Below are 26591 nucleotides of genomic sequence, written 5' to 3'. Positions count from 1 at the left end.
CATCCACACATGGCTCCCTTTAGCGGGAGATGCTGTAGTTTTCAATCATCATATTCAGCAAAAGCATCAACAAAGTGGGTAGCTGCGTAGGTTCGCGTGTTGCCTTACGGACACGTCGTGGGCCCTTGGCTGATTCGCAAATGGAAGAATTATGGCGTAATGGGGACTGTGCAACTGTACATGCAGTAGGCATTCTAGGATAGCTTGAAGCGGCCAATATTACGCGCAAAGACGTTCGTTACCTTGTGGCACGGTTGAGGCATTCACCGAGAATCAAAGTCAGGCTAGCAATTGAGAAGGCGAAGCTGAAACGTCCTCCAATTTTTAAAGACGATAATCTTTCTTGGGGAACTTAAACGCAGAAATTTTGGTCTGTCTTTCTGTCAGTCTGTCTTTCTGTTTGTCGGCACGTCCCTCGATTCAGCTACTCGGCCAATTTTGAACCACTTGCCCAAGGGCCAGCCATCGTGAACGGCTGACTGGGTTCATACTTGTGTGCATTGTTGATCAAAGAGCAAACATTACGCATATCTGAGGTGCAACATCATTAGGTAAGTATTAGGTGGTGTGTTCCTTTAATAGAAAATATAGATACGTAATTCTAGAGACCCTAGATTCTTAAGCTGCGCTGAAAATGCGACTGCACCGAAACTTGGCTTCCTCCGTGCCCTCTGCACGAGCTCATTGTTGTGTTTCAGTTTCGGTTCAGTATTGCACTGTACGAATGCCATGGGGCGCCGCTCTGGCATTCCTGCTTTACCCAGGCGACGTGAATATAAAAGAGTGTGTGGAGAGTACTCGTTGAGTGCGGACGTTTCTTCTGCTTCGGCGCTTCGCGCCAAACCGCGTGTTCGGGCTGGCTGGCGTCCCCGCCGGTCGCGTTGGTCACCGCCGGTCTTCGCCTGCTGCTGCACCGGGACTACCAGCCCGCAACACAGCATTCACGTTTCCCGACGTATTGCCAGATGGCGTTCATATCTCACGCAGCGCCTCTTCTATCGTCTTTAGACGACATTTGCAGCGAAGCACGCAGATACGCGGCCAATTTTTTCTCTTGCTTCTTACAACTACGTGCATGAATGCTGTACGCTTAGGGTTCAGGCTCTTTGTTTCAAATAAAATAGCTGAAAAAATCTGAAGACCAGACTTAAACTTCGACTTCACGCGATGCGAAAGAGTTTGCTAAAGTGAAATTAACAGCTAAGACGACGACTGTCGCGTAGTGGAAGCTACCATGCGCCGACACGGAACCAGATTGGAGATGCTAAAAAGACACTATAGAGAAAAAAACAATTTATCTCGTATTTTTAAGTTACCCACAATTACTCGAAGGTCACTTTGCCGTCAGGGTTCACGCCTTTCGAACCAGTGGATCTGGAAGCCCCGATTCCTCTAGGAAGTAGCGGACACAACGCTTACACGTCGAAATAGGGGTACGCGGTAAGGCGTCAGCTATGACCTTTGAATCCCTTTCCGGTAGCGCTGAAATTCGCTCGTGAAGCAAATGGGGCTGCGCTGCAAAGTCAACGCCCAGCGCTCAAGGTGACCTTGGGCTCTCCCAAGCTCGAGCACCATATGGTTCGTTTCGACCGAAAATGACACTCCGTCGACATAAAAGGGAAACACAAAGTAGCATTCGTGGCTTAGCGGTGACCAATACGAGTGTTGCAAATGATTGTAGGGCGCCTTAGGGCACTGCCATGTAGCCACCACTTGCGACGCATTAACGATGTCCGTGCGCGCCAGGAATTCACGACCGAGAATCACGGGCACGGAAGGACCAAGGAGATGCATAAAAAATTGGCCGCGTATCAGCGTGCTTCGCTGCAAATGTCGTCTAAAGACGATAGAAGAGGCGCTGCGTGAGATATGAACGCCATCTGGCAATACGTCGGGAAACGTGAATGCTGTGTTGCGGGCTGGTAGTCCCGGCGCAGCAGCAGGCGAAGACCGGCGGTGACCAACGCGACCGGCGGGGACGCCAGCCAGCCCGAACACGCGGTTTGGCGCGAAGCGCCGAAGCAGAAGAAACGTCCGCACTCAACGAGTACTCTCCACACACTCTTTTATATTCACGTCGCCTGGATAAAGAAGGAATGCCAGAGCGGCGCCCCATGGCACTCGTACAGTGCAATACTGAACAGCAACCGAAACACAACAATGAGCTCGTGCAGAGGGCACGGAGGAAGCCATGTTTCGGCGCAGTCGCATTTTCAGCGCAGCTTAAGAAACTAGGGTCTCTAGGATTACGTATATATGTATTTTCTATTAAAGGAACACATCACCTGATACTTACCTAGTGATGTTGCGCCTCAGATATGCGTAATGTTTGCTTTTTGATCAACAATGTACACAAGTATGAACCTAGTCAGGCGTTCACGATGGCTGGCCCTTGGGCAAGTGGTTCAACTTTGGCCGAGTAGCTGAATCGAGGGACGTGCCGACAAACAGAAAGACAGACAGACCAAAATTTCTGCGTTTAAGTTCCCCAAGAAAGACTATCGTCTTTAAAAGCTGTGGGCACATGCCATTCTCCCAGTGCACAACCAACCGCGCTGCGCCGCATAAAATAGAAAACAACCAATGAGCCCGTGACATAGCAGTGCGGAGTGAGCGAAAGCGTCTCGCTTGCTCCGTGCAGCAGCCGGCCCATGAGCGGCCGGAAAAAAAACGGCCGGCCGTTTCAAATTGTTAGCGGTAGTTTGCAATGTCGCGTATGAATCACTGCGTCGTAAGCTGTGATAATAGCTATAAGAACTACCCACATGGAACGAGGTTGTTCAGTTATCGGTGGCGACAATGCCTCAGAGACCAACGGCAACGCTGGATTCGTAACGTATAGTCCGTGTGAAGCATGTGTTCCCGGTCATGTTTACAAATTGCATGACGCCGCTAGTTTTGAATTTAAAGGGCCACTAAACCACCAACAGACGCTCGCCTGCTCCTCTTCCTGCCTTTGCTCTGTCGACAACAGCCGCCGTGACGTCACCTGTTTGATTAAGTGACGTCGCGAGCAAGAGACGCTGTCAGTGGGCGAACAAGAGCCTGTTTTCTGTTAGCAGATGCGCGCGCTTCTGGCGTTTCCACCTCGGACGCTGAGCAAGGGCACCCGGAGAGGTGGATAGACCCGGCGCATCCCCGCTCTTCGAGGCGGGCGCTTGTGAAGCCACCGGAAGGTCCCCTGTTTGTCCCGGAAGCTGGCGTCTTCTGTCCGTCTCAGTCGCGCAATTCAAATATTCTCGGGTGGCAGCTGTTGTTATGATCGTTTTTTTTTTATTTTTTGAAACTCTGCGATTACGCCTCACTTTAGATGTCGACGAATGCTACACTAAAGATGACAGACGCCGTGCCGACACCGTCCGAATATGGCGGATTGCTGCGACGTACAAAATGCGTAAAAAGTAATGCGACTTTGAGGTACTTACGCGTGAAATGTCTTCCCCGACGACTATTCCGGTTGAGTCGTACAGTGTACTGCGCTACAGGCAGATATTTCTTTAAAAAAGAAGAGAAAAGCTCTCTTCCTGGACAAAACGGCGGCTTCCGGTGGCTTCACGCCCGCGTGCCCGATGCGCCATCCAGCTTCTCCTAGTGGAGATCAGTGGGATAGACGAGCCGACGAACGCAGCCTAGGATAGGAAAGAGCGAATCGAGAAAGTGCGTGCAACTCCGCCAGCGTTCGCTGTAGACTCGTGCACAACTGCAAAGCCCCAACTAAATTTCGACCTCTGGGTGGTTTAGGGGCCCTTTAAGCTCCACACAGGTTAACTGATATTGTTGCAGTGCTGACGGAAGTGAACGGCACCCGGCAAAGTGAGTGTTCTCGTGCGTGCATCCTAGAATTCCTTGGCGGAAAGCCATGGAAGGATACAGGAATTCTCCCTCGTACACTCCTGCTGTTTTTCCGCCAACGTACCGCAGGTCGTCGAGTGCCGCAGTTTGTAAATGAAAACAGCAAGGGAGCCACGAACGCGTGGCACAGTGCATCGGGTACGGCTAGAATTTGGACGTTTGCTCCACCTATACTGCCTTTGCCGCTTCACAGAACTGCTCTTGCAAGCGAAGCCGCGCCACGCCGTTGTAGTGCTACTTGACGGCCAAGATACGTGCAAAACTACCACGTAGCAGGATTACTAAAGCACTCATGTAGCGTGAGCAACGTCTTCAAACGAACAAAACTTCGCACTAATAGCAACACATTTCGATGATCGTGCGTTTTACTTGCGCCTATCGCATGGGTGGTGAGAAGACTTAAGATCACGCTACATCATATGTCGGACACAAAGGATATAACAAGCAGACAAAATGATAAGGAAGAGTGCATACAAGCCTTGATGGTGACGCCGTATGTTTCCAGGATTAAGCTGGCCTGCGGCACTCATTTCCCTTTCAGAAGGCCGACTTCTCCGTGAAGGAGAATCCCTAGAGGCACGTAATGTGTCTACATAAAAGAACAGCAGATGGCCGACATTTCCGGAGCCCTGACCTACGGCGTGCCTGATAATCATATCGTTGTCTTGGAACGTAAAATCCTACAAATTCTTATTAAGACACTGACTTCCTTCTGTCACGTCGAAAAGACTATGCCAAATTTATGTCCGTTGTCTTCGTTTGACTACCTACAAAATCATACACTGTTAACTTTCTTAAAGCCTTCCAGTTTTATCACATCTGCCTCCATTGCGCACACACAATTACATACAGCGCGGGAGTAGCGGACGGAGAGACGACAATTCGCAGCACATGACTGGAATCTGAAATGCAGCCGTGGCGCTGTCGGCGCAGTGCACTTATGCGCCACCTGTAGTCGCTGAACGTTTCCCATAGCGGTGTTGCTCGCGAAATGGAAATTAATGTCTTACCTGGAGCTGTTCTACGGGTAAGACATTGCGCTGTTCTCCGAACCTAAGAACTGCGCCTGTTCGCCGCCATGCACTCCAGACCCAAAGGGTGGGAATCTAGGGCATGGAAGACAGCATGGATTCTGCACCGATGGGGGCACGAGAACTCGCGCGACGGGCAAAACGATGGTCTGCGGAGCACGGTAGCTCATATTTGTCGACAGTGTCGCCGAAGTGCGCATGAGGCAAGGGATCATCGGAAAACACGGCAACAGTGTCGCGTAAGCGAGCTGGCCCACGGACGACATAGTCTACCATTTGTGCTCGTGACAAAGATGGTCCAGCGGGCGTGTGAAGAGCGGAGAAGACGCATTGGAGGGGGCCGTAAGTACGTGCTCCGTGTGTATCTGAAACTGCTGCGAAAACCCAGAACCGGCTGGAGTGCTTATCGCCACACGGGGCTCCGCAGAAGGTATCTTTCCCAGTGGCCGAAAGCAGAAGGCCGCTAAGGCGATCCTACCTCGTGCTGTCAGTTTCGTCTGCATCTAAGAAGATCAAGTCCGTGCCCAGGGAATCCAGCAGAAACGAGCGCCTCGAGGTGGTCTACTCTGATACCATGACGAAACCAAGTCCACCGTTATGTGGCAGGGAGGCAGGTTGGGCGTCAGTTATGTGGAGACGGTTTTGGAAGTGATCCTTTACTCCATTCTTTCGTCAATCTATATTTTGACAAACTAAGAAGACACACTCATTAAAGGCAAATAACAATTTGTCAGAGTGAAAGCTCAATGTATGACAACGTCTAAAACGGCAGTATTATCAACAGCAGTGCCATACTTACCGAGTAATTAGGCTAAATGTATCACACGATGAGCGCCTTGAGTGGGACATATTGGAAGTGATCCCGATGACGTGGGGGAATCTGAATACAATTAATCACTAGTAATCAAACTAGCTGCAATAAAAAAGACCCTTCCGTGCATCAAGAGATGTAATAAAATGCTGCTTGTTCGTTTCTGTTTGAATCGTGGAAAAAGAAACTCTTTGGCGTTGCCATGGGGAACGGCGCGCGCGGTTGAAAAGTTCCGTATTAGCCAAACTGCGCTTCGCCCGGCGCCCTGCTTCGCTCACGCGGTCGCGACTCAGTGGTAGTTTCGGTATAGCGTACTGCCGCGTATGCTTTGCACGCTCGTGAAAGTCGCTCTGACAGAAAGTTCGGCAAAATACCGCATGCATGTGATGTTGCCAGATGCCCGAATGGTGCACGCCACCAGCGCACGCCTCCGCGCAGTAAAGGCGGGCAACGTTGGGCACGGCAATAGTGACGTGCAAAATACCGCTTTCAGGCGGGTGATTTGAAGTGGAATAACGCGATGCGGCCCACTAAAACGTGACTTCATTTCAAAATAAGCACTTCCTTGGCATAAAAGTAGCACTACGAGGTTTCTGGACCGCTATTTCAAAAATCAACGTCGACTTAATATTTGATTTTAGTGTCCCCTTAAAGGGACTTTGCACCCAAATTTTACCCACGGAGATTTACATTGCAACGCGTTCCTTCTATCGTCCTGAGATGAATGCACGACGAATGTTGGATTAGACGCACGCAAACAGAAGTGTTGAACATACAAATTCAAAATAAGAACAGACAGGTATTGGCATACCATTTCGTATTCGACTCACCCAGTGACGTGCCAAGCTGCTTTGACTGTTTCCCATAAAAAAGGGGCTTACATTTTGCTGTGTAGTAATATCTCACACATGGTGGCTTTCCTGCCACAAGCTGGCCCGACCGTTTTTGAAGGATTCGGTGCCCCCAAAGTTAGCAGATGGCTCTATATTGACAAATGAGAGGTGCAAACACCCCAAAGTTTTCAGGAAGGAGCGACGCACCATGCGTCGTTACGTTCGAAGGCACGCCACTATAGAATGTTCCAGGGACCCCACGGAGACCGACACCACTCGAGGAGGACAGTAATGAGGGGATTGCAGGGAGGTCGAATAGAACGCAGTGAAATGAGGAACGGGACTCACTCAAGTTCACTGTACAAAATAACGTTGGCAGATGAAAACAATATCAACAGCAGTTGACAGTGGAGGGAAACGATGTTTCACCTTAGAGGAATGAACGGCTTTGCCCTTATGCAGAAATGAAAAGTACGTTGCATTGATAAGGGTTGCGCTTTGCGCAGGATAGTGGTTCTGAAATGAGGGTCCGCGGACCCCAGGATGTCCGCGAAGTCATTTGCGAGGGACCGCGAATCCCACTCTCGAAAAAAGAAATAAAGAAAAAACAAATAAATAGCGCTTGTGTGTGTGTTACTCCTTGTCCCGTCCTTGTCATTTCAGTTCTGCGCTTTACAATATGAATATGTCGCACCAACAAGGCCAAGTATCTACCCTTGCCGAATATATAAGGCACTTTTTTTTTGTAGGCGCACTATGTCCCATGACAACGGCTCCTTCAGATTCTTCCTGCTTCACCGCATAACATTTGCCCATTGCGGCGGAGATGACTTATATTTGTCCTTCTCCCGGCTGTAACCGTTTTGTTCCAGTTTTCTACGACATATGCACGCAAGTATACTTTTTCTAGGCTTGCATATTTTAAGAGCAGACATAGCTAGAAAGAGGTTGAACCTGGCTGTAGGCCGCACGACTTATTGACACGCTGTTGAGATCGAACGGCGTGACACTTTAGTTTGACCATTCTTTGCCAGGGAGAAATAAAATGAACCTATTTCAAGCTGTATGTTGTGTTACTTTAGGACGTAGCCCCTTTTTTTCTCACGTTAGGGAGTCCCTCCTCAATTTTACCGCTCCACAAGGGGTTCCTGAAACACCCATAGCTGAGAACCATTGGAGTAGACCATTCGACATCGCTACCTGGGTCACATTACCACAAAAATTGAAATTGCTGCACGAATTGGTGTCTTTTTCGCTGTTCTAACAAGCATTAAATACATCACAATTTGTAAATCCCTCACAATGAGTGCATACCAAGCGTGCGCACTATAACTTTTATTTCGAACCAATCAAAATGAGCACCATAAGCTCGGCGATACCTCACTTCGGCAGCAAACACTACTGATGTAGTTTTTTTCCGCACTCGGCGCGGAAAAACACTTGGAAAAAAGTCAAAATATCAAATGCTTTGCTCTCACCGCTTTCATCAAGAAGTAATCATCAAGAAGAGTAATCAAGAACCATAGCAAGCCAACGGCCGATGAAAAAAACTTAAGCTACTTCCAGGTGTGTGCAACCTGAGTAAACAGCATAGATGGCAAGCAAGCGCTTCCACCTGGCGATCGCAGATTGAGGTCTTTAATCTTCCTACACCTTCTTCGCCTTCTTTTTTATTTCATGTTTATTTCGTTATCTATATCTGTATTGCCCTCTCTCGTTTTTTCCCTTTAGCCACGGCGGCTGTATTTCGGCGGGGTCGAAATACAAAAACCTGTGTGCTGAGATTTAGGTGCACGTCAACTACCTAGTGTAGCAGTATGGGCTTGCTGGTGTGACATGACACATGGTAAATGCGCAGAAGACGAAGACAGAGACAAGGCTTGACCCACACGTGTGTCAGCGCTCGTGTGTGCCAAGCGTCATGTCTGTCCTCGTCTTTTGCGCATTTACCTTGCGTCATTTCAACTAACTCCAAGCGGCCCAAAATCATCTGGTGTCCCCAACTACGACGTACCGCGTAATAATATGCTGGTTTCGGCACGTAAAACCCCAGCAATTATCGTTACGCACACACGCACACACACGCGCACACGCATACACGCGCGCTCAGATTTCTCTGAAGAGAGAAAGGGATGACAGCAATGCCAAGAATTCTTACTATAATAACCTAAATATGTCCAGTTCGCGACCCTAAACGTTTGGAGGGGAACAGGGAAAGGTGGCGTGAGACATGTTATTGGATAGAAAGAATGGGTCCCTCATGCCTTGGGCCCATGACACCTAATCCGTCCGTATAGTCCACACAAAAAGCGGACCATGTAAATGTGTAGCGAAGCGTTGGAAGCCTGTAATGGGTCGCCCTCTCGAGCGCTTTCTAGTGGGTCGTCCACTTCGGCTCTTCTCTGACAGCACGCTCCTCGCGCTCAGAGTCCGCGCTCTGTCTTGACTTTCACCGTTGTGTTTCATCGATTATTGCCGTCAATAAACGTCTTTATATTTGGTGGAGAGTGCTGCGCCGTCCAACCAGTCTTCGGTCCCCGTTCGATGCCCCTGGCGCTTCGATCCCGTACCGTGCCCTCTACCATGCCTCAAGACGCTGACCAGCAAGCGCTTCCTCCTGTACCGACACCATGCCCCGGTGGCCCCCGCATCCGCGACCCTCCTGTATTCACCGGCGCGGAGGCACTGACATGGAGGACTGGCTCGCGATATACGAGCGCGTGAGCGTACCTAACAAATGGGACGAGGCAGGAAAACTGAGCAACCTGGTTTTCTACCTCGCGGGTGTGGCAAGCCTGTGGTACAACAACCACGTAACCGATTTCCTCACGTGGTCCGATTTCTAGACCGCCATCATCAACGTGTTTGGCCGACCTGCCGTTCGTAAACTGCAAGCCGAACAGCATTTACGTGAGCGAGCTCAGGAGACCGGTGAGTCGTTTACGAGCTACACCGAAGACGTCCTCGACTTGTGCAAGAAGGCCGACGCAACCGTGTCTGAGTCTGACAAGATCCGCCACGTTATGAAAGGCATCGACGACGATGCCTTCACCATGCTACTCACCAAGAACCCTCGTACCGTGACAGAGGTGATCACGCTCTGCCAAAGCTACGAAGAGCTGCGCCGGCAGCGGTTGCTGACCCGTCGACCTCCATCACGCGACGCCGATCTCGCTGGCTTGTCGGCCATTTCTGATCACTCGGCCTTGCTCGCCGAGATCAAGTCGTTTGTGCGCGAGAAAATTGCCCGCCAGATTTCTCCACTGGCCTTCCCTCAGTCGCAGCATGTTGAACAGCCGTCGACCACACTGCTGCCTCCATTACGCCGCCGCCGCCCAGCGTATTCACCCTACAGCGGTGTGCACAGCCCGCGTCTCGATTAAGGACGCTATGTACGCCGTCGAATTGATCATAATTCCTACATGCTCTCACGACGTCATTCTCGGATTGGATTTTCTCTCCCGCCACGACGCCGTCATTTATTGGGCACCAGCCGAAATAGAACTGCCACCATTCTCTAATTTGACGCCGGAAGACAGTCCATCGGCTGAGAGCAAGGTACTCGTCAAAGACGACATCAAAGTGCCTGCAAAGTCGTCAACGGCGGTGTCAGTCTACTGCGCCAGTGTATAATTTGGAAGTCTGTAATTGGAAGTCTGTAGCGTTGGAAGTCTGTAATGGGTCGCCCTCTCGAGCGCTTTCTAATGGGTCGTCCCCTCCGGCTCTTCTCTGACAGCACGCTCCTCGCGCTCAGAGTCCGCGCTCTGTCTTGACTGTCACCGTTGCGCTTCGTCGACTAGTTCCGTCAGTAAGCGCCTTGATAAATGTTATATACTGCAATACCATCAGACGTAATGAGCTTCTTCGTTTGATATATTGGTACGCGCAAGGCGAGAAATCTACGAAAATTTACCGTGCCAATTTTCAAGAAATAAGCAATGTCTAAGTTTTGTAGAAGGATGAATCCGATTACCCGTCCCCATTGTGTGTGTGTGTGCGTGTGTGCGTGCGTTCGTGTATGTGTCTGTGCGTGTGTGTGTTGAAAACTATGCACGTTCATTTAATTTGTAGTCGCCCACTCAAGAAGCAGCTCGTGTTGGTGTTCATTTAAACAGCCGACCGCGGAACTCCACAGAATAGGTGGAACATATTGCTTTAAAAGTCGCACGTCAGAATTTTACATAAAGTTTACATTCATTTTCGATGCTGATCTAGCGGAGCACTTGCGCGCGGGGAAATGCTTAAGTGCCCACGCTGTCTCGATGCGGTTCAAATGTTGCTACTTGTGCTTGTACATTGAAGAAGAAGAAGAAGAAAACTTTTATTAATTTCCGGCAGATTGCTGGGCTGGGCTCCCACCTAGGAGCTAACGGAGACACCGTGTCTCCTGGCAGCTTCCTCGGCCTGCTGGATCGCCCAGAGTTGCTTGTCCAGGCCCGAACTGAGCAGCGTAGTCCGCCAACGCTCCCGAAGGCCTTCATTCTTGTACATTGACGTTAAAACAATTTCAATTGACGTTGTACATTGACGTTAAAACAATTTCAATTGACGTGAAAATAACACATTCATCACTCACCTGGTACCACCTTCGATATCGTTTCCTTGCTGCATAGTGCCAGCTGCTCATCGTCGTCTTTGGCCAGGGGTCGATGTTCCGGTTGATTGTGGATAGCTGCAAATTGAATGAACAGTAACACGCAGCGTTTTTAACTTCAGTCAGTGGTTTTACGTAATTTTCAAGTCTTACCTTTCCTTTTGTCCAGAATGCTGTAGATAAATTAAGACGAACAATTTAGTGCTGCTGTGTGACGCAGCCGCTAAAGGGAGCTAATTGCCCAAAAATGTGGAAGGCTTCAGAATCAGTACTGAGATATGTGCCCTGAAATTACTGATGAAAAAGTTATTTCAACAACTGTGCTCGTAAAGCTGCAGATGGAGTGGGGAGGAGCTGATTATATCGGTTGCAATTCTTATTTTCAGAATCGTATTTCAAAATGCCTTTCCTAATCGACAGCAGGTCAGTCAAAAGGTTCAATGTAATGCGATTCAGTTACGGTTTGACAGGGTAAACAGATAAACACTTAAAGGTGGAATAGAAAACGATAATTTTATGAAGGATATTATCGATTCGCATGTGACGCGAAATTGATTATCCCATGCGAAATGGAAACGGCTAAATTTAGGAGTCGGCATTTCTATTTCTCACAAATATAAAAACCAAACTTTCTTAACCTAGCTGCAGGGACATTAGCCGAAATTGGCATAACGTACAGAATTGACCATCAAGGAATATCGCCGCGCAGGTGTCAGCCATCTCGTTTAAAAATATCCCACGATGCCGTGGCCCCGGTAGCAAACTCACCCGACGCAACTTCATCGGGACAAGTGAGCTGGGGCTCTTCAGTACAGAAGTACCTGGGCAAGATCTGACTGATATGAACACTGATAAAGAATCGGTCACCGTGACAGCTGTTGAATGACACATTGAGCCCCTCAGGTGGCTTAGTGGTTAAAGTGCTCAGCTGCTGACCGGAACGACGCACGTTCGATCCCAACCGCGGCGATCACAATTCGATAGAGACGAAGTGCCAGAGACCCGTCTATTTAGATTCAAGTGCACGTGAATGAACCCCAGGTGGTCGAAGCCACCTGAAGCCCTTTTCTGCAGCGCGCCTCATAATAATATCGTAGTTTTCGCTAAAAGCAATGTAAACAACATAATAATAAACAATATGATAGTAATAGTAATAATAATAATAATAATAATGATAATAATAATAATAATAAAGTCCACGGTCATTGTCTGATTTGAGCATCGTGAGCTGCACAGTTACCGCAGCCGCCAAGGGATAGCGCCAGGTGCCCGCGCGCTCGCTCACGATTCCATTGAACGTAGGCTGCGCGTTCGAAGAAACAAAGACAAGAAAGTGCTCGAGGTCATGACGCACGCTCTCGAATGGACTTGCCCCCCTGTCACCGCCCCCTGCAAAGCTTTCAGCGCGCTCGCTGGCACGAAAGGAGAGAGAAATCGCGTAAAGCGTTGGACAAATCCCTGTAACTGCGCTCGTACTTGACGGACTCTAAAAATATTGGTGGCACTCGATTCGTGAGGCAATAAGCTCAAAAGTGTTGCAGGGTCTGTTTAAGGAAGGCGTGATCGGTAAAATTGCTTTTTTGGCGGCGAACTCAGCCGAACTAAAAATTTTCGGCGGTGACACAAATGGAGATATGTCATGGCCAACGCATGGTGTAGTCGTGTCTCAAACAAGTGACCAGCGAGTAAACACAGTAATGCTGACCGAATACAATATTAATACACTTAATACTAATGGAAGTGATGCATACGATTCTTTTATGTACGTATTCTTAGCGGTTAGCGTAGAAACTTATTAAGACCGGGACAAGAAGAAGGGGGACACACAGGCCCTTCCTTGTATCCCTTCTTTTACAGCGAAAGCTGTTATGAAATCATTTCACCGGCCGTTTTTGGCGCCGTAGTTGTCCGCCGCCGCCGCCGCCGCCGCCGCCGGTGTCCGTAACCAGTATCGCTCGAAATAAGAAAAAAAACGAAATAGGAAAAAAAATTCCAGGATGGAACGAGGTTCGAACCTGGGCCCTCTGCGTGGGAGCCCAGTATTCAACCTCTGAGCCATGCCGGTGCTTGAAACTGCGTTGCAAAAGGGTCCTATACAGGCTTCGTGTCGGGAAGGAACCACATTAGCATATGTAATATAGCGTGGTAGAAGAGTAAAATAGGCACCAAGCGTCGCACAATGCGAATTCTGTAACCAGGCGTCACACAATGCGAATTGCGCAACGAGTTGGTTGTTGAATGCTTCCAACCCATTACAAAGGGCTCTGCCGTAATTCTTCATCGTCATCAGGCACAACATCAACAAAGTGCGCGTAATGCCTTACATGCGTTTAGCATGTACCAACGCTCTCCGTAGAATGACGAAAAATGGCACAGTGCCTGGTGCCCTACTTCTCAAAAATTACAGTGATTTATAGCGTAGTGGGTTCCTCGCGAGTGCACTTGTATTGGTTGCCAAGGAAGCCCATAAGCGCATCATCCATTTCCTGGGGGTCTCAGTAAAGTTCTTCGCCCCCCCGTCTCTCTCCCACGTCAACGTATGTTATACAGCATGACGGGAGAGGGAAATAGCGACCGGGCGTCACCCCATGCAAATTACATAACTGGTGGGCCGTTTAAAGATTCCAACCCATTACATAGGGCTGAGCCTTAATACTTCATCGTCATCAGTCGTCGCGTCAACAAAGTGCACATAATGCCTTACAGACGTGTAGCTGGTGCCTCGCTTCTCCGCAGAATGACGAATAATGGCTTAGTAGGTGCTTCCCAACTACACAAAAATTGTGGTTTATGGCGTAGTGGGTACCTTTCTAGCGTACTTGTATTGTAGCCCCAAGAGAGCTTAACGGGCTCTAGAAACGCCGCTCTTCCAGCTTTCGCTGTGACTGTGCTGCGGTTTCAGCGCAGGCCTGGCGTTTTTGTGCCAATCTTCATATGCTGCTTCGCTAAACGCTAAGAATGCGTTTAACCCACGAGTCCACAAGCCAACCCTTATGAACTGCTTACATCAGAACCTCTGGACGTGCAAGGAGGAGCAGACGAATAACGACTGATAATAAGGACTGTGTTCAAGCAATGAAAATAAATAAATAAATAAAAAGAAAGTACAACAAAGGTTACACATGCGTCAGGTACATAGTGGCGTTTTATAAATGAACAAGTTCCTCAACAACGCACTTAGCTGTACTAAACGGCTCTCCTCTTTAGTTACCGACGAAACCGCCGTCACTAGATCATAGGCATATCACTTGTTTGGTGTTGTCTCTGTATCCTATTTAGTCCGCGTCTAAACCTGAACTGATCCGCTGGACGACGCCATCGCCAGCTGGGACTTTAGCATTGTAAGAACTATAATAAACATGTGCTCAAAGAAGAATAAAAAATCACAGCATATCCACGGAGTGAATGATGATGAGTGGCCGAAGCTGCGGAGGTTCATCGGTAAACCGTGAATCTTCCGTGGTTTCTGCCCAGTACATCATCACCGACGTGAGATCGGGCGCGTTTATACTAAAGGTTCGATGAGAGTTATGACGACTTGCAGCTCACTTTAATTTTACATGTACGCTGTGAATTTTCATTGTTTAATCACGTACAGGAGAAATCGCACACACGCACTACCTTGGAGGTCAAAATCCAGTGCCTATATATACGGGGTGGTCAGTGAACGGTTGTGCAGCGCGAGCGGTCGGTTTTTTCAATCAAGACGCTGCCGCGACGCTGCCTGCGTCGGCGCCGCTGCGCCGCAAGGCAAGATAGGAGGGGGGGGACCGTAGGAGAGGAGAAAGAGGGGGAAGCGTAGGAGAGGAGAGGGCGATACATATCACGTACTGTACGGGAGATCCGTTTACGCCGCACAACGGAGACGTGACAAGGTTAGACTAAGAGGAGCTACGCCCCTAAATATACCTGCTGCAGACAATGTAAGAATATTGGTGGTAAAATGTGCTTACCGAGCAGTTTATTGCTTCACCAGGCTTAGTCTTATTTCTGAAGTATTCTGCAACATGACATTGATCGCAGTCGAATCGCTTGTAGAATTCCACGGGAAAACCAATATTATCCTCGATAGCAGGTTTTGGTGTGTCCTTCCAGCAAATATGAGGACTGTCTCTGAGAGAATTAAAGGTTAGAGTGAAACGTCCGACCACACTTCGTCCTTTTCGTACTGATTTAAAGGGGTCATGAACCACCCCTTCGGCATGAAGACAAACACATCCGGCGTATAGCCGACACTGCTATGAACACCCGCTATGAACACTGCTATGAACACCATGAACCACCCCTTGGGCATGGCGACAAACACATCCGGCGAATAGCCGACAATGTTATGAACACCTCAGCCAAACCTCGCAGTCGTGCGCGACAAGAAGAGAAACGGCCGAGCGTGAAATCGCCATTTTTCCAGGCGCCCTCTTTTCATTCAGAGGCTCGTCCTCACTCGCTTCGAGCGGCCGGCACCCGCCGTTTCAACGCCGAACAGGTGGTAACACGCTCTTTGCCAATTACTGACGTAAATCAAAAGCGGCGTTTGGATAAGATGAGCTTCTTGGCACAGGGTGCCGCCACGTGCCAGTGCTGCGCTCCGTAGTCTGCTAACATTACAGAGGGGCCCAAACTCGCGCACAGGAATCGCAACGGGACAGAGCTATCGCGTTTTATCACGTGCGACCAAGTCACGACGCACACCGACAAATCTTTTCCCCGCGCTGTCCCTCCTTGTGTAGCTTCGAGCGCGTTCGTCGGGACGAGAGAAGAAAGCACTTCAAGCGCGCGACAAACCCCTCCAACTTTGTTCTTTCTTGACGAATTGGAAAGTATTTTGCAGCACTCTATTCGTGAGACAATAAACTGCGATACCGAAGACATTCGATGAAAACTTGGCTAAGTGGTTCATGGCTTCATTAAAGGCCGACTGAAGGAAGATGTGTTCGCATTGTGTCGTTGGCACCAGTTGTGAAGCATTTGGCTTTTCGCCTCATTTAACTCATAAGCTTACATCTGTTTCACGAATTTCATTTGCCGTATTGTATAACAATGCTTCTTAATGTAAGTTAGCCAGAACTCGACTTTAACTCAGCGTAAACGTGCAGACCAATGTAGAACCACTGTAACAGGTGTTTCTGATGCCTGTCGTGCAATAAAAAGCTTGTAGAACACTTCACTCTCGCATTTCAAAGTGGAACGCCATAGAGTAATTGTGCCCTGTTTGCATCACCTTTAGATTTGCTTGTTTCACTCCACTTCTCGGTGAACACCTCGACCATGATACGAGGAAAGGAGCGTCTGACGTAGGCCGTCATGAATTCTCGCATTGTGCCAACTACAAGCACAGTTGCATAGTGCCCATCACACAGTAATTTATCATTTTGCGAAGTAGCGAAGTGCCCACTACGCGTCTGCAGGGCAATACACGCGCATACACAGCAGCACACTTTGTTCCTGCTGTGCTGAATACGATGACCAATGATGGCTAGGCGCTTTGCAGTCCGTTGGCTTTGAACCACCAACTCTATGCGCCATTCAGAATGTGTGGTGCCTGGTACGATTGTATGCCTCTGTCACGTAATAATACACCTGTTAACGAGGATACTCGTTCTACATGATGTCCGTCTAGGGTTTGCGGGTTCTCGTTCTCCGCGCCGCGTCGTCTGCTCCGCGTCACTATAGCGTCTGCGATCACGCGTTGGGCGAGTAGAGTGAGCACACGGCAGCAAGCAACGCTCCTGGCGCTGGGCCGCAACGACAACGCCAGAAGAAAACATCAGGCGGCACCCATGGAGGCTGGTTCCTTTTGCCTCAAAATTATGAAGTCATCGTCGTGAGTAGTGTGGTCCGTAATTCCCAAGCCGACGCTCGCGTGTGCATTATATTTGCTCTGATGGTTCGACAGCAATGTATTCGCGCCTATTTTGCACTGTTTCCAAGATTCATTCTCAAATTCTAGACGACAAGGCTGAGCAGGCGGTGCTGAACAAACAGCTGATCTCAATAATAAGAACCAAACGTACCTGATACTTTGCCCTCAGCGTTAGATGAGACAAAGCGATGGCCGACTTCACCAATTATTTGTAGCTGACAGGATACAGGGCAATAGCAAGTGCGAGTTTGGATCGAAGCGGGCTGTCGCGTCTGCATGAACGCTGCCATGTTGTTTCGCTATCACAAATCACAATTATCGGCACTTACCGTTACAACAAATAAATGCATATAAGATATATGCGAATCGTGATTAGCGTGTCACGTATTTATGTGACATAGCACGTGGCAAACGAATGCAATTGTCATAACCTTTTCTAATTATAGTGTAATTACAAACAGAACTATGCTTTGCGGCGCAAACTTGTGGTTTGCTTACACTTCGTAGCTCACACCATGTTGCAATCAGCTTGTGAGACAGAGTATAGTGCATGGTTTCAGTATAGGTCCAGTGAATGGCGTCACTCCGAAGTGTGCGCAACACCTCCCACTTGCCTAATGGCGCTTGCGGGGCTTTCGTGGGGACGTCAGTGCCAGGTGCAACTGCAGTCCTGCAGTACCGTCCTGCAGTACCTGCAGTACCGGTCTCCTCTGCGCACTGTCACGGTTTATATTTGGACATGTGAAGAGAGGTCGTTAGTTGTGATATGGACGTCGTACGAGAAGGACATGAGCTTGCGTGCTCCGTGAATAACAGAAAAGGAAGACGGTGAATAGGACGGACCTAGTGGATCGTTTTTTCTACGCTGAAGCTATGGAAGTCGACGAGCGAAAGTTAACGTAAAGTCTACCGAATAAGAGCACCATTTTGGGGAAGTTGGTAATGCATTTCTTCAGCATGACTGCGCAACAAAAAGCCATGGACACACGCGCTGGGTGTGTCTTCGCATATGGTATCCATGTCTTTTTGTTGCGCAGTCGTACTGAAGTCATGTCTACCCATGTCAACCAAAAACGCTGCGCTCTAGCGCCACTAAAGATGCCTAAATCGAACAATAAGGTCGTCTAGAATTTCATTCAGCACACTAGCGCAGCAAATGTTACTGGGGGCCGCCAACAGGATTCAACGCGACTGGCTTCGAAAGGGCTCTTGATCCATTCGCGCGGAGCTGGGGTTGATCTTGCAATCCAGCCGTTGAGACACTCACACCATCGACCAGCTCTCGCTTTCGGTTAAGCAGACTGCGCGCGTGATAGCTCGTGTTCGAGCGTGGCGCGAGGGTATGCGTGAACGCGATCTACTCCGCGTAATCGACGCCTTCACCATTTCGCGCCTCACCTAGGGCCTGCATTACACTCACCTTCTCAAATCCGAACGTGCTCATTCGTCGTGCATACAAGACTGCCCTCGGTCTTCCCCCCAACGCATCAACAGAACGCCTCCTTCTCCTGGGGGTACACAACACCATCGTCGAGTTGGTTGAAGCTCACCGTACCGCTCAAGTGCAACGCCTTTGTCGTTCCCCGACTGGTGGCTCAATCCTCTCTTCCATCGGCCACGATACCTCCTATCATCCACCGCATTTCGTCTCACTACCTCACGCCCTTCGGGCGGTCTTCTACATCGAGGCACTACCCAAGAACATGCTCGCAAGCCACCATGGCGCCCGCCGTCAAGCCCGCGTGGCCATGTTTCTTAACAAATGCGCCAACCATCCAGCCGTCGTTTGCGTGGACGTGGCTCGTTACAACTCACCCGGTGACGCCTTTGCTGTCATCTGCGTCACGCTCTCCTCGTCGGTACCCGCGATGTCGACACTCATAGCGGGCACCGTGCACACAACCTACGCCGTCGAGGCAGAGGAGGCAGCCATTGCCTTGGCTGCCACGTCTACCGAAGCCAGCGCAGTACTCAGCGATTCTAAGCCCACCATCTCGAACTTCGCCCGAGGCCTTGCCTCGCCTATCACCCCGCGGCTCCTTCGCCCGCTCCTGCTGCGGGACGAACCGCACCACATTGAACTGGCCTGGGTTCTCGCCCACTCGGGTCACCCCGGTAACGATGCGGCTCACCAGCACGCTCAAGGATTTGTCAACGGAACGGTGGGCTCCTCTGAGTCGGGCGCCCTGGTGTCAGAGCCTCTGGTCACCTACTATGACATCGCCCAGCGCTATCGCCTTGAATGGTACGCCTACCAACCCCCTCATTACAGTCTTCCCGAGAGGTCCCAGATTTCCTGGCGCCGAGTGCAGAGCCGCACCTTTCCGTCCCCCCTTGTGTACTCTTACATCCACCCGGGCGTCATCGATTCACGCTGCTGCCTATGTGGAGGCGTTGCCTCGCTCAACCACATCCTCTGGACTTGCCCAGAGGATCTCCCGCCCACCGAACTCGTCTCGCCACGCCACACCAAGGAGGAATGGGAGGTGCTTCTCTTCAGCACAGACCGAGACGTCCAGACACGGGCCCTGGCGCGAGCTGAGGACAGCATTGAGAAGCACCGCCTCGCAGCATACGTAGCCTTACCACCCACTTTTCCCCACGCCCCTTGATGAATAAAGTTGTCACTCACTCACTCATTCGAGCGTTCTTCGGACCAGCTCCGCTGATTCAAAATATGTTGCTCACAAAAAGGCACCGACAGCGTTTCGTTGTTGAAAGTGGCACGTGGGTCGGGAACAGCTCTACACAAGCTCTGAGGAGAACAGCTTTCTGCGCACAAGTCGGATCATGCGACATGTACTATGCCTTAGTTATACCAACCTAAGTCAACGTCTTATCCCTAGTCTGACCCGCAAAAATACCCTAGGTTGCATGAAAAATCGCTGGATTGAGTTTTTACTGTCGTCATCGGGATAGTTCACTTTTAACAAATTATAAATATAGTTTTCTCTGGGGCTCAATTCATCTGAATCGTATTAGAAGTAAAAGGCAACGTATTGCAGCCCCTGAAGGTCCTTTTCAGCATTTCTTGTGGAGTAATTGCACATAAAGGGCTTGCAAGTAGTGCCATATTCTACAGACATGAATTTGTCGAGTTTACTTTGCCACTAATTGAAAGCATAGATATGATCTTTCTTGTCAATCGCAAGACTGTAATCCTTTCTACTTGCAGCTTACGAGTTAGCGGTCAATTTCTATATTTCCACATTTCTAATCCAATCATGCAGCGTTCCATGCTTTGCAACAGATAGACTGGGCCTTCTTTTTTACTGACTGATAGCCATCCTGGGTACTTTCGGTCTGCTTCTCATATAGCCGAATATTTTTGTCACTATTTTCATTCTTATGAAAACAGTGCGACGGAAAGGCTGAAAACACAGGAACAGTCGAGTCGTCTCTTTCCATCGCGCCGTTTTCACAATACTCAATTCGTACCAATGCGGCCAATTGTCAGCCGTGCTTTCGCTCTCTTAATCGCAAGAACTCCTGGGACAGAAGTTATTAGACATGAATACTTTGCATGGTGAAGGCAAGCTGGGAGCGTGAACTTTTCATGTGCACTACAGGACAAAATTTCTGTTCGTTCCACAAAGAAGCAATCACTCAGGACGCTCATGATGAAACGCGGGTGCACGCTCAACACTTACGACGACAACGTTTATATAGTAATCTCGCGTTACAGAAATGCGATCGCTAACAATCGGCGTAACATAACGTCAAAGCTCTCTTAACCCTTTCGGCCCTGGCGTCGTCAATTGACGACACCACACAAAACTTCCCCTAGCACCTCAGAAATTAAACCAAAAGTGCTCATTCTTGGGGAAGTACTTCTTCAATGATCCCTACTGTGACTGAAACCAAAGTTGCGACATATTTGCGGAGCTGGGAGCCTCAAAGAAGAAGAAGGTTGACCGAAGTCATGGGTGACGCCGAGGCCGGTCAGGTGAGGCGGCTAAGCGCCGTTTTCGGGACGTCGTAAAGAAGCTGTTTCAAGGAGTATCACGCTGAAAAATGAGACTTGGTTCACATTTTCTGCACTCTAGTGAGTAGCAGAAATGAAGAAGCCTAATTCGACAACCACTGAGCCCTGATGACCAAATTTGATTACATGCTAATTAATCCATAAATACTTGCACCACTGGCTCAATATTTTGTTTTTGGTCTTCTGAGGTCCTAACTATTAGGAAAACACGCATCAAAAATGTCTCCGGCCAAACTAAAAAATCCAGAGCTGAAAGGGTTAAATAAACAAAACGCAAATATGTCGTTGTTACAGCATTTCTAGTTGAAAAAGCGTGTTCACTCAGTAATGCCTCTCATTTGGCCGCGTAATACAGCATTTGCAGAGCCTACAAAAATTCCTGGATTCAATAAAAAGACGCCAAATCCCTGAGATAGAAAACCCCTAGATATATGATTGAGTCTCTAGTGCTAGTATCACTGCTATGACGAGACAGCATTTCGGTGGGCGCGGCCGGCGAAGCCTAACGTGACTAGAGGCAACTGCGCTCGTTCGCGCACCGAGCACGTTGGACTATACGCACGCCGTTACACGTGTGCACACTTGCGGCGGAACAAGCTCCCTCCGATCCCGTACAATGAAAGTGGACAATGGTCGAAACTCAAAGGGTCCCTTATACATTCACCTAAGGCGACTGGCAGGCGAAAGCCATCTTCTGTTTCTTCAGAAGGATGTCTTTCTGGGCGAGTTGCGCGAAAACTTTTTCATCTTACACTGCTATGACTTTGTTCTCAACGTAGTCCTATTTATTGCCCGTCAAAGTAGCAGGGTAGCTAGCGCTCCTTTGAGAAACAAGAACCTACTTACATGTGCCTACAACAGCGTCGGGCTACAGCAGCGTAGATCATAGCTTGCGGCAGAGGCTGTGGCGCTTCGAGGGTGCCCAGGAACTGCTGGATTTCTGATTGAACGATGTCTTCAATCGAGTCATTTTGAGGCTGTGGCGATGGTAACAGCTTGCGCAGTTCCTCCTGCACGATAACTCGGATCATTTCGCGCCGGTCGTCAGAGCCAAGGGCATGAATAGCTGGGCTGTCGTGCATTGATCGGCGATAGTACTGGCGCGTTCGCATTTCTAGCGTCTTCTCGATGGTCGTTGCTTCCGAGACGAATTCTTGAACTGTCGAATTCTTGAACTTCTTTGTCTTCGGGCATGACAGGGTCTGCATGACGGAACAGCCTTGTCATCTCTTCCGTGAAGAGCGCCGCGTTTTCGTTCGGCATCTGCACGCGGGGCTGGAGCGAAGCCTCAGCCATCTTGTGATGAGTGGAGTGCGCGTTTGAATTGTGCGCCTTTGGAAAGTGCGCGTGATAAAGAGAGACGACAAGGAGTGCGCGCGCGGAGGTGGGCAGAGTGCCGAATGGACGACGACGACGACGAATACCTTCACGAGGGCACGAGGCGCAAGGATTCGACGTAAAAGGGGCCCAATCAGAAACCAACACGGTTCAGGTCAGGGGCCAATTACTTGCTAACACCGAGGTCCAGCAGTCTCCAATGAGGAGTGGACAAGTGTGCCCGAGGGCAGAAAAAGCCTGGCCTGAGAAGAGCCAAGGAGTTCGAAGGGAATGATGCAAGCAGAAGGTTGGCACCGGACTGGGCGCTGAAGAGGGGCCGTCGGGTTCCGGACCCGAGCCACCAAGACTTCAACCGGCCGTGGCCTCCTGCCATCGAATTCCCGTGAGAGGCCATAGACATGGTGCGAGAACTCCACCCCAAGGCCTTCGAACTCAAGTGCCGGCACGCAACGTAGCAGCAGCAGTTGGGCTACGGGCCCGAGCTGTGCATCGAGTTGCCTGGCCAGGTTGCCCTGGCATCTCAGTGCGTCGCCCAGCAGCCACCGTTTCGTCTTCGTCACCAGCCAGCCCGCGTCAAATCTACAAGCCTGAACCACCACGTTCCGGTTGCGTTTGTGTCAGCCAGCCCGAAGCAATTTGGTGAGATAGAACTCGTTATATTCGCCGCTCCGCTGCTCAGCCGCGTCAGAAGTAGACTGGTTAGCTTAAATCTCTGAAATTGCGTTTTGTTTGTAGTTAGGAATTTTTACCGTGTGCAGTGAACTTTTTGTTAAGTGTTTACCTATGTATAGTTATTTCTTCTTCAGTGTATAATTAAATGTTGTGTGTTGTTTGTTAAACCAACGGCTTTGTCCTCAATAAAGCTCTCCTAAGCTCAGTCTTAGAGAGCTGTCGTAAACAGAAAAAGAACCTGCATAACAAATTTGCGGACGACACTCGTGAATGTCGCGAGGAACCTGGTGCGAAAAAATTCGGCAGTTTCCACGTACCGTGGGAGTCGATGTGATGCGAAGCATGCGGTGGGAAGGTGACTGTGGTGTAATTTTTTTTTTACTGAGCGAAACGTTACAAAATGACGCTAAAGATTTGTATAAATTTTATACGCACACATATATGTTGAAGAACCGCATATGTGTTATATAACCAGTTGTTTACAGTTGGATAACGCTGGCAACGGCAACGTGGGTATTATACCAACACCAGAAGCCGTAAGCTGGTATGCAGTGCTTATACTTGTCCCTTGTGATAGAGAACGCACGCACGTTTCACGAACACGTGTGCATGTGTGGAAGACGTTCCTGGCAGTTCTTGAACAAGGTCATCATCCCCGTGATCAGTGAGCACCAGCAGTTGGTCATGACTTGTTATCGGATCAGGTCGTGATCGCGGTGACGAGGGGTCAATGTGTAGTGAAGTATGAGGTATAGTACAGCCGTTGGAAATCGTGGATGCCTCGGTGATTTCGTCGACAAATTGTCTATAGATAGAGCCGGCAACATGTTGGAATCTGAAGTCACCCTTCGCGTTGGTGAGGTATGGGCCGTCGAGGCTGGTAGGCCTGGATAGTGCTACGTAGACCAACATCAGTGGATGGCGCTTGTCGTATTCGTGGACTACCTGGGCGTATGTGGCCTACGTAGCCTAGTCTACAAAGCGGCTGCCAATCAATCTGACATCATCCTCGGTCAGCATGAGGCCATCGCCCAGCCTCGTGACAAATGAAGAGGACACTGCGTCGTTCTGGCGGACTAAGAGCACTTTACGGTGCGATGATGTGAATATCATACGTAACTTTCGTTAATGTATTCCTCCGGAGTCGAGCAATGCTTAAAAATAGCTCGCTCAATCATAGGGATACAAATGTAATGTTTAGTAGACTGCTATAAAAGCGGAGCTAACATTGGAACCACAGACGTTAATCTGATATGCCGTCTGTATCGTAGAAGTATACGCATCGTAGGAGTATCATGTATAGTTTTTATTGATTTCTTGTAAAATTAGATAACAAGCACCAAAACCACAACTGACGTTGCACCGACATTACGCCTGCAGAGGCTGTTTTTCCAAACCAGTTTGTAGACCTGGCGTGGCTCTGTGGCAGAATACCTGATTGCCACGCAGAATGCTTGGGTTCGATTCCTGCTGGGATCCTAATTTTCATTCTTTCCATTCGTCAGGTCAACGCTGCCGATGTCGGTTTTTCTTAACGTTCTCGCATTTAATGTCTGTTTTCGCCGTTCCTGGGTAGATATAAACTGTCAATCACCTGTGGCTCATACCCATGCACCGCGGCCCGTGGTAAGCGGGTATGTGTCACAAGTGTCTGGAGGAAAGGGTTTGACGACGTACGCGACAGGATTTTCACTTTATTCATGTCATGACCCGACAGTCGTATTCACCCAATCATGTTACCCTCCCATGCAAATTTTGGTCGGCACCAAGTTAACGAGGCGATCATGAGAGCCCCCAGACGTAGGCGGCTAGATAGATAGATAGATAGATAGATAGATAGATAGATAGATAGATAGACACGTAGATAGAAACGCTCAAAGTGCCAGAGGTTCGCTAAGAAATGCTTCGCATTTAAAATGTCCCACGTTGTCAGGGCTCGCTCTTGGTTCTCGAACAAGGTACGAGTGGCGTCTTCCAAGGCAAAGTACACATGTCGTAGATTGTCTTCGCTGGTCCAGGCATTGAAAAGGGCGACTTGGTCGTAGGCTTCGAGCCAGCTGTCCGGGTCTTCGAAGGACGATCCGCGGAAGATTGGCGGCTTCTTCGGCTGCCGGAGAAGGATCGGCGCAGGCTGCACGGGGTCGGTCATCGTCGCTGCAGTCGATGTTGGGATCTGGGCCTGCCTGATATTTCGGGAAGGAGCCTGTGCTCTGGTGGCAGTCTCTTCTGCCTGCGGCTTGTTCGACGATCGGGGTTTTCTTTTTCGTCGTCCTCGTCGCGGCTTGGGCTTGGGTCAGCGCTTTGCGGGGGCGTCCGGATCATGAAAGATGCAGCACCTCCACCAGATGTCACTTGCTTGTGACGTCGACGAAGACAGCAGTCGGCGTGTCCAAGATGAAACTCTTAATTTGGCCGAACTTGTGGCCGGGAAACGGAAATAAACCTACAGTAATACACATTGTACACTGATAGCGGCGAACAGAGCGTCGGCTGTCCATAAAACTTTCGGCACAAAGGGCGCGATCGGAGATCTGTTCGTTCCGCTTGTTCGTTCTCCTGGGGAAGAACAAGCGCGCTGATTGGCTGAAGCGGGAGATGCCACTCAAGGCCGGGGGGTGTCGCCATTTCTTTTTTTTTTGCTTGACCTTTTCTTTTTTGGTGACGCCATATCGCGGCATAACGAGTGGAGTGATCGGAGATCTCTGTTCTGCGCCGTTCGTTCTGTACCCATTCTGGCGGCGTACGCGATTGGCCGAAGCCGGAAAAAACCACGTCTCTAAGGGGCGTAGCCATGTTTCTTTTTGCTTGATCTTTTATTTTTTGGTGACGTCATACAGCGTCATAACGAGCATGTCGTCTGCTACAAACGAACGGAGCGCGAGACCATTCGCACGCGTTCTCTCGAGCGAACAAACGGCTTCGCACGGCATGATGCGGCGGTTGCGGCTGCCGCAACTGCTGATTTTGAGAAAATGGCGCTTGCGACGTCTGCTTCTCTTGCGGTTGGAGGTGCGAGATGCGTTTGAAGACATGAGCGAGTGCGGCGTCGCTTTCTGTTCTCGAAACGAACAGTGCGAACAAAATGAACGGGCCTGCCTGTGGTCTTACGCGCAGGGACTTCTTAGTTCAAAAGCGCTACCAGCTACTGCCACGTGACGTCCCGGTCCTCACTCGTGAACGACGGCTCCAGTGGGCACGACGGCGTAGGTATCTGTGGGTGCTCTTTTATAAAAGCCAGCAGAAGCTCCTTTTGACGATTCGACACCCGGTAGCCAAGCCAGACCTTCCGGTGGGACATCTTGAAAAACTGCGCCAACCGCTACTTTTCTCTTTTTTTTTCGCGTGCGCGACTTCACATAGCGAGCACGTTAGAAAAATTAACACCAATAAATATCAGTGCTCAAACCTATTGCTGTTTCAGAAACTGTTTGAGCTTGAAAAGAAAAACAATATGTTTTCATATAACTGTATGTATTAGAAGGCGAGAAACACTTCGTTTTGAAATATACGGTCCCCTTGCCGAGGACAAACGATGCGCGTCTACTTCCGGAAAGCTCGCCGCTCACCGCTTGGCGATTGGCTGTCCTCTTCCTCTCGGCGGAAGAGAGCTGCGGA

General features: G+C 49.5%; 1 protein-coding gene across 2 annotated transcripts in view; it reads right to left on the bottom strand.

The window, feature by feature from the left end:
* LOC119390743 (uncharacterized) overlaps positions 1 to 26591 on the bottom strand; it is a 490304-nt gene that overhangs the window by 400158 nt on the left and 63555 nt on the right. For both annotated transcript variants that reach the window (XM_049414914.1, XM_037658433.2), the window contains exons 9-10: positions 15075 to 15234; positions 11104 to 11199 (exon numbers count right to left, since the gene is read on the bottom strand). In XM_049414914.1, coding sequence (XP_049270871.1) covers positions 11104 to 11199; positions 15075 to 15234 — 256 coding nt within the window. The remainder of the gene's footprint in view (positions 1 to 11103; positions 11200 to 15074; positions 15235 to 26591) is intronic.

Source organism: Rhipicephalus sanguineus, chromosome 4, assembly GCF_013339695.2.
Source record: "Rhipicephalus sanguineus isolate Rsan-2018 chromosome 4, BIME_Rsan_1.4, whole genome shotgun sequence".
Taxonomy (NCBI): Eukaryota; Metazoa; Arthropoda; class Arachnida; order Ixodida; family Ixodidae; genus Rhipicephalus; species Rhipicephalus sanguineus.
The sequence above is the reverse complement of the archived record's forward strand: the minus strand, read 5'-3'. Positions and strand labels throughout refer to the sequence as shown.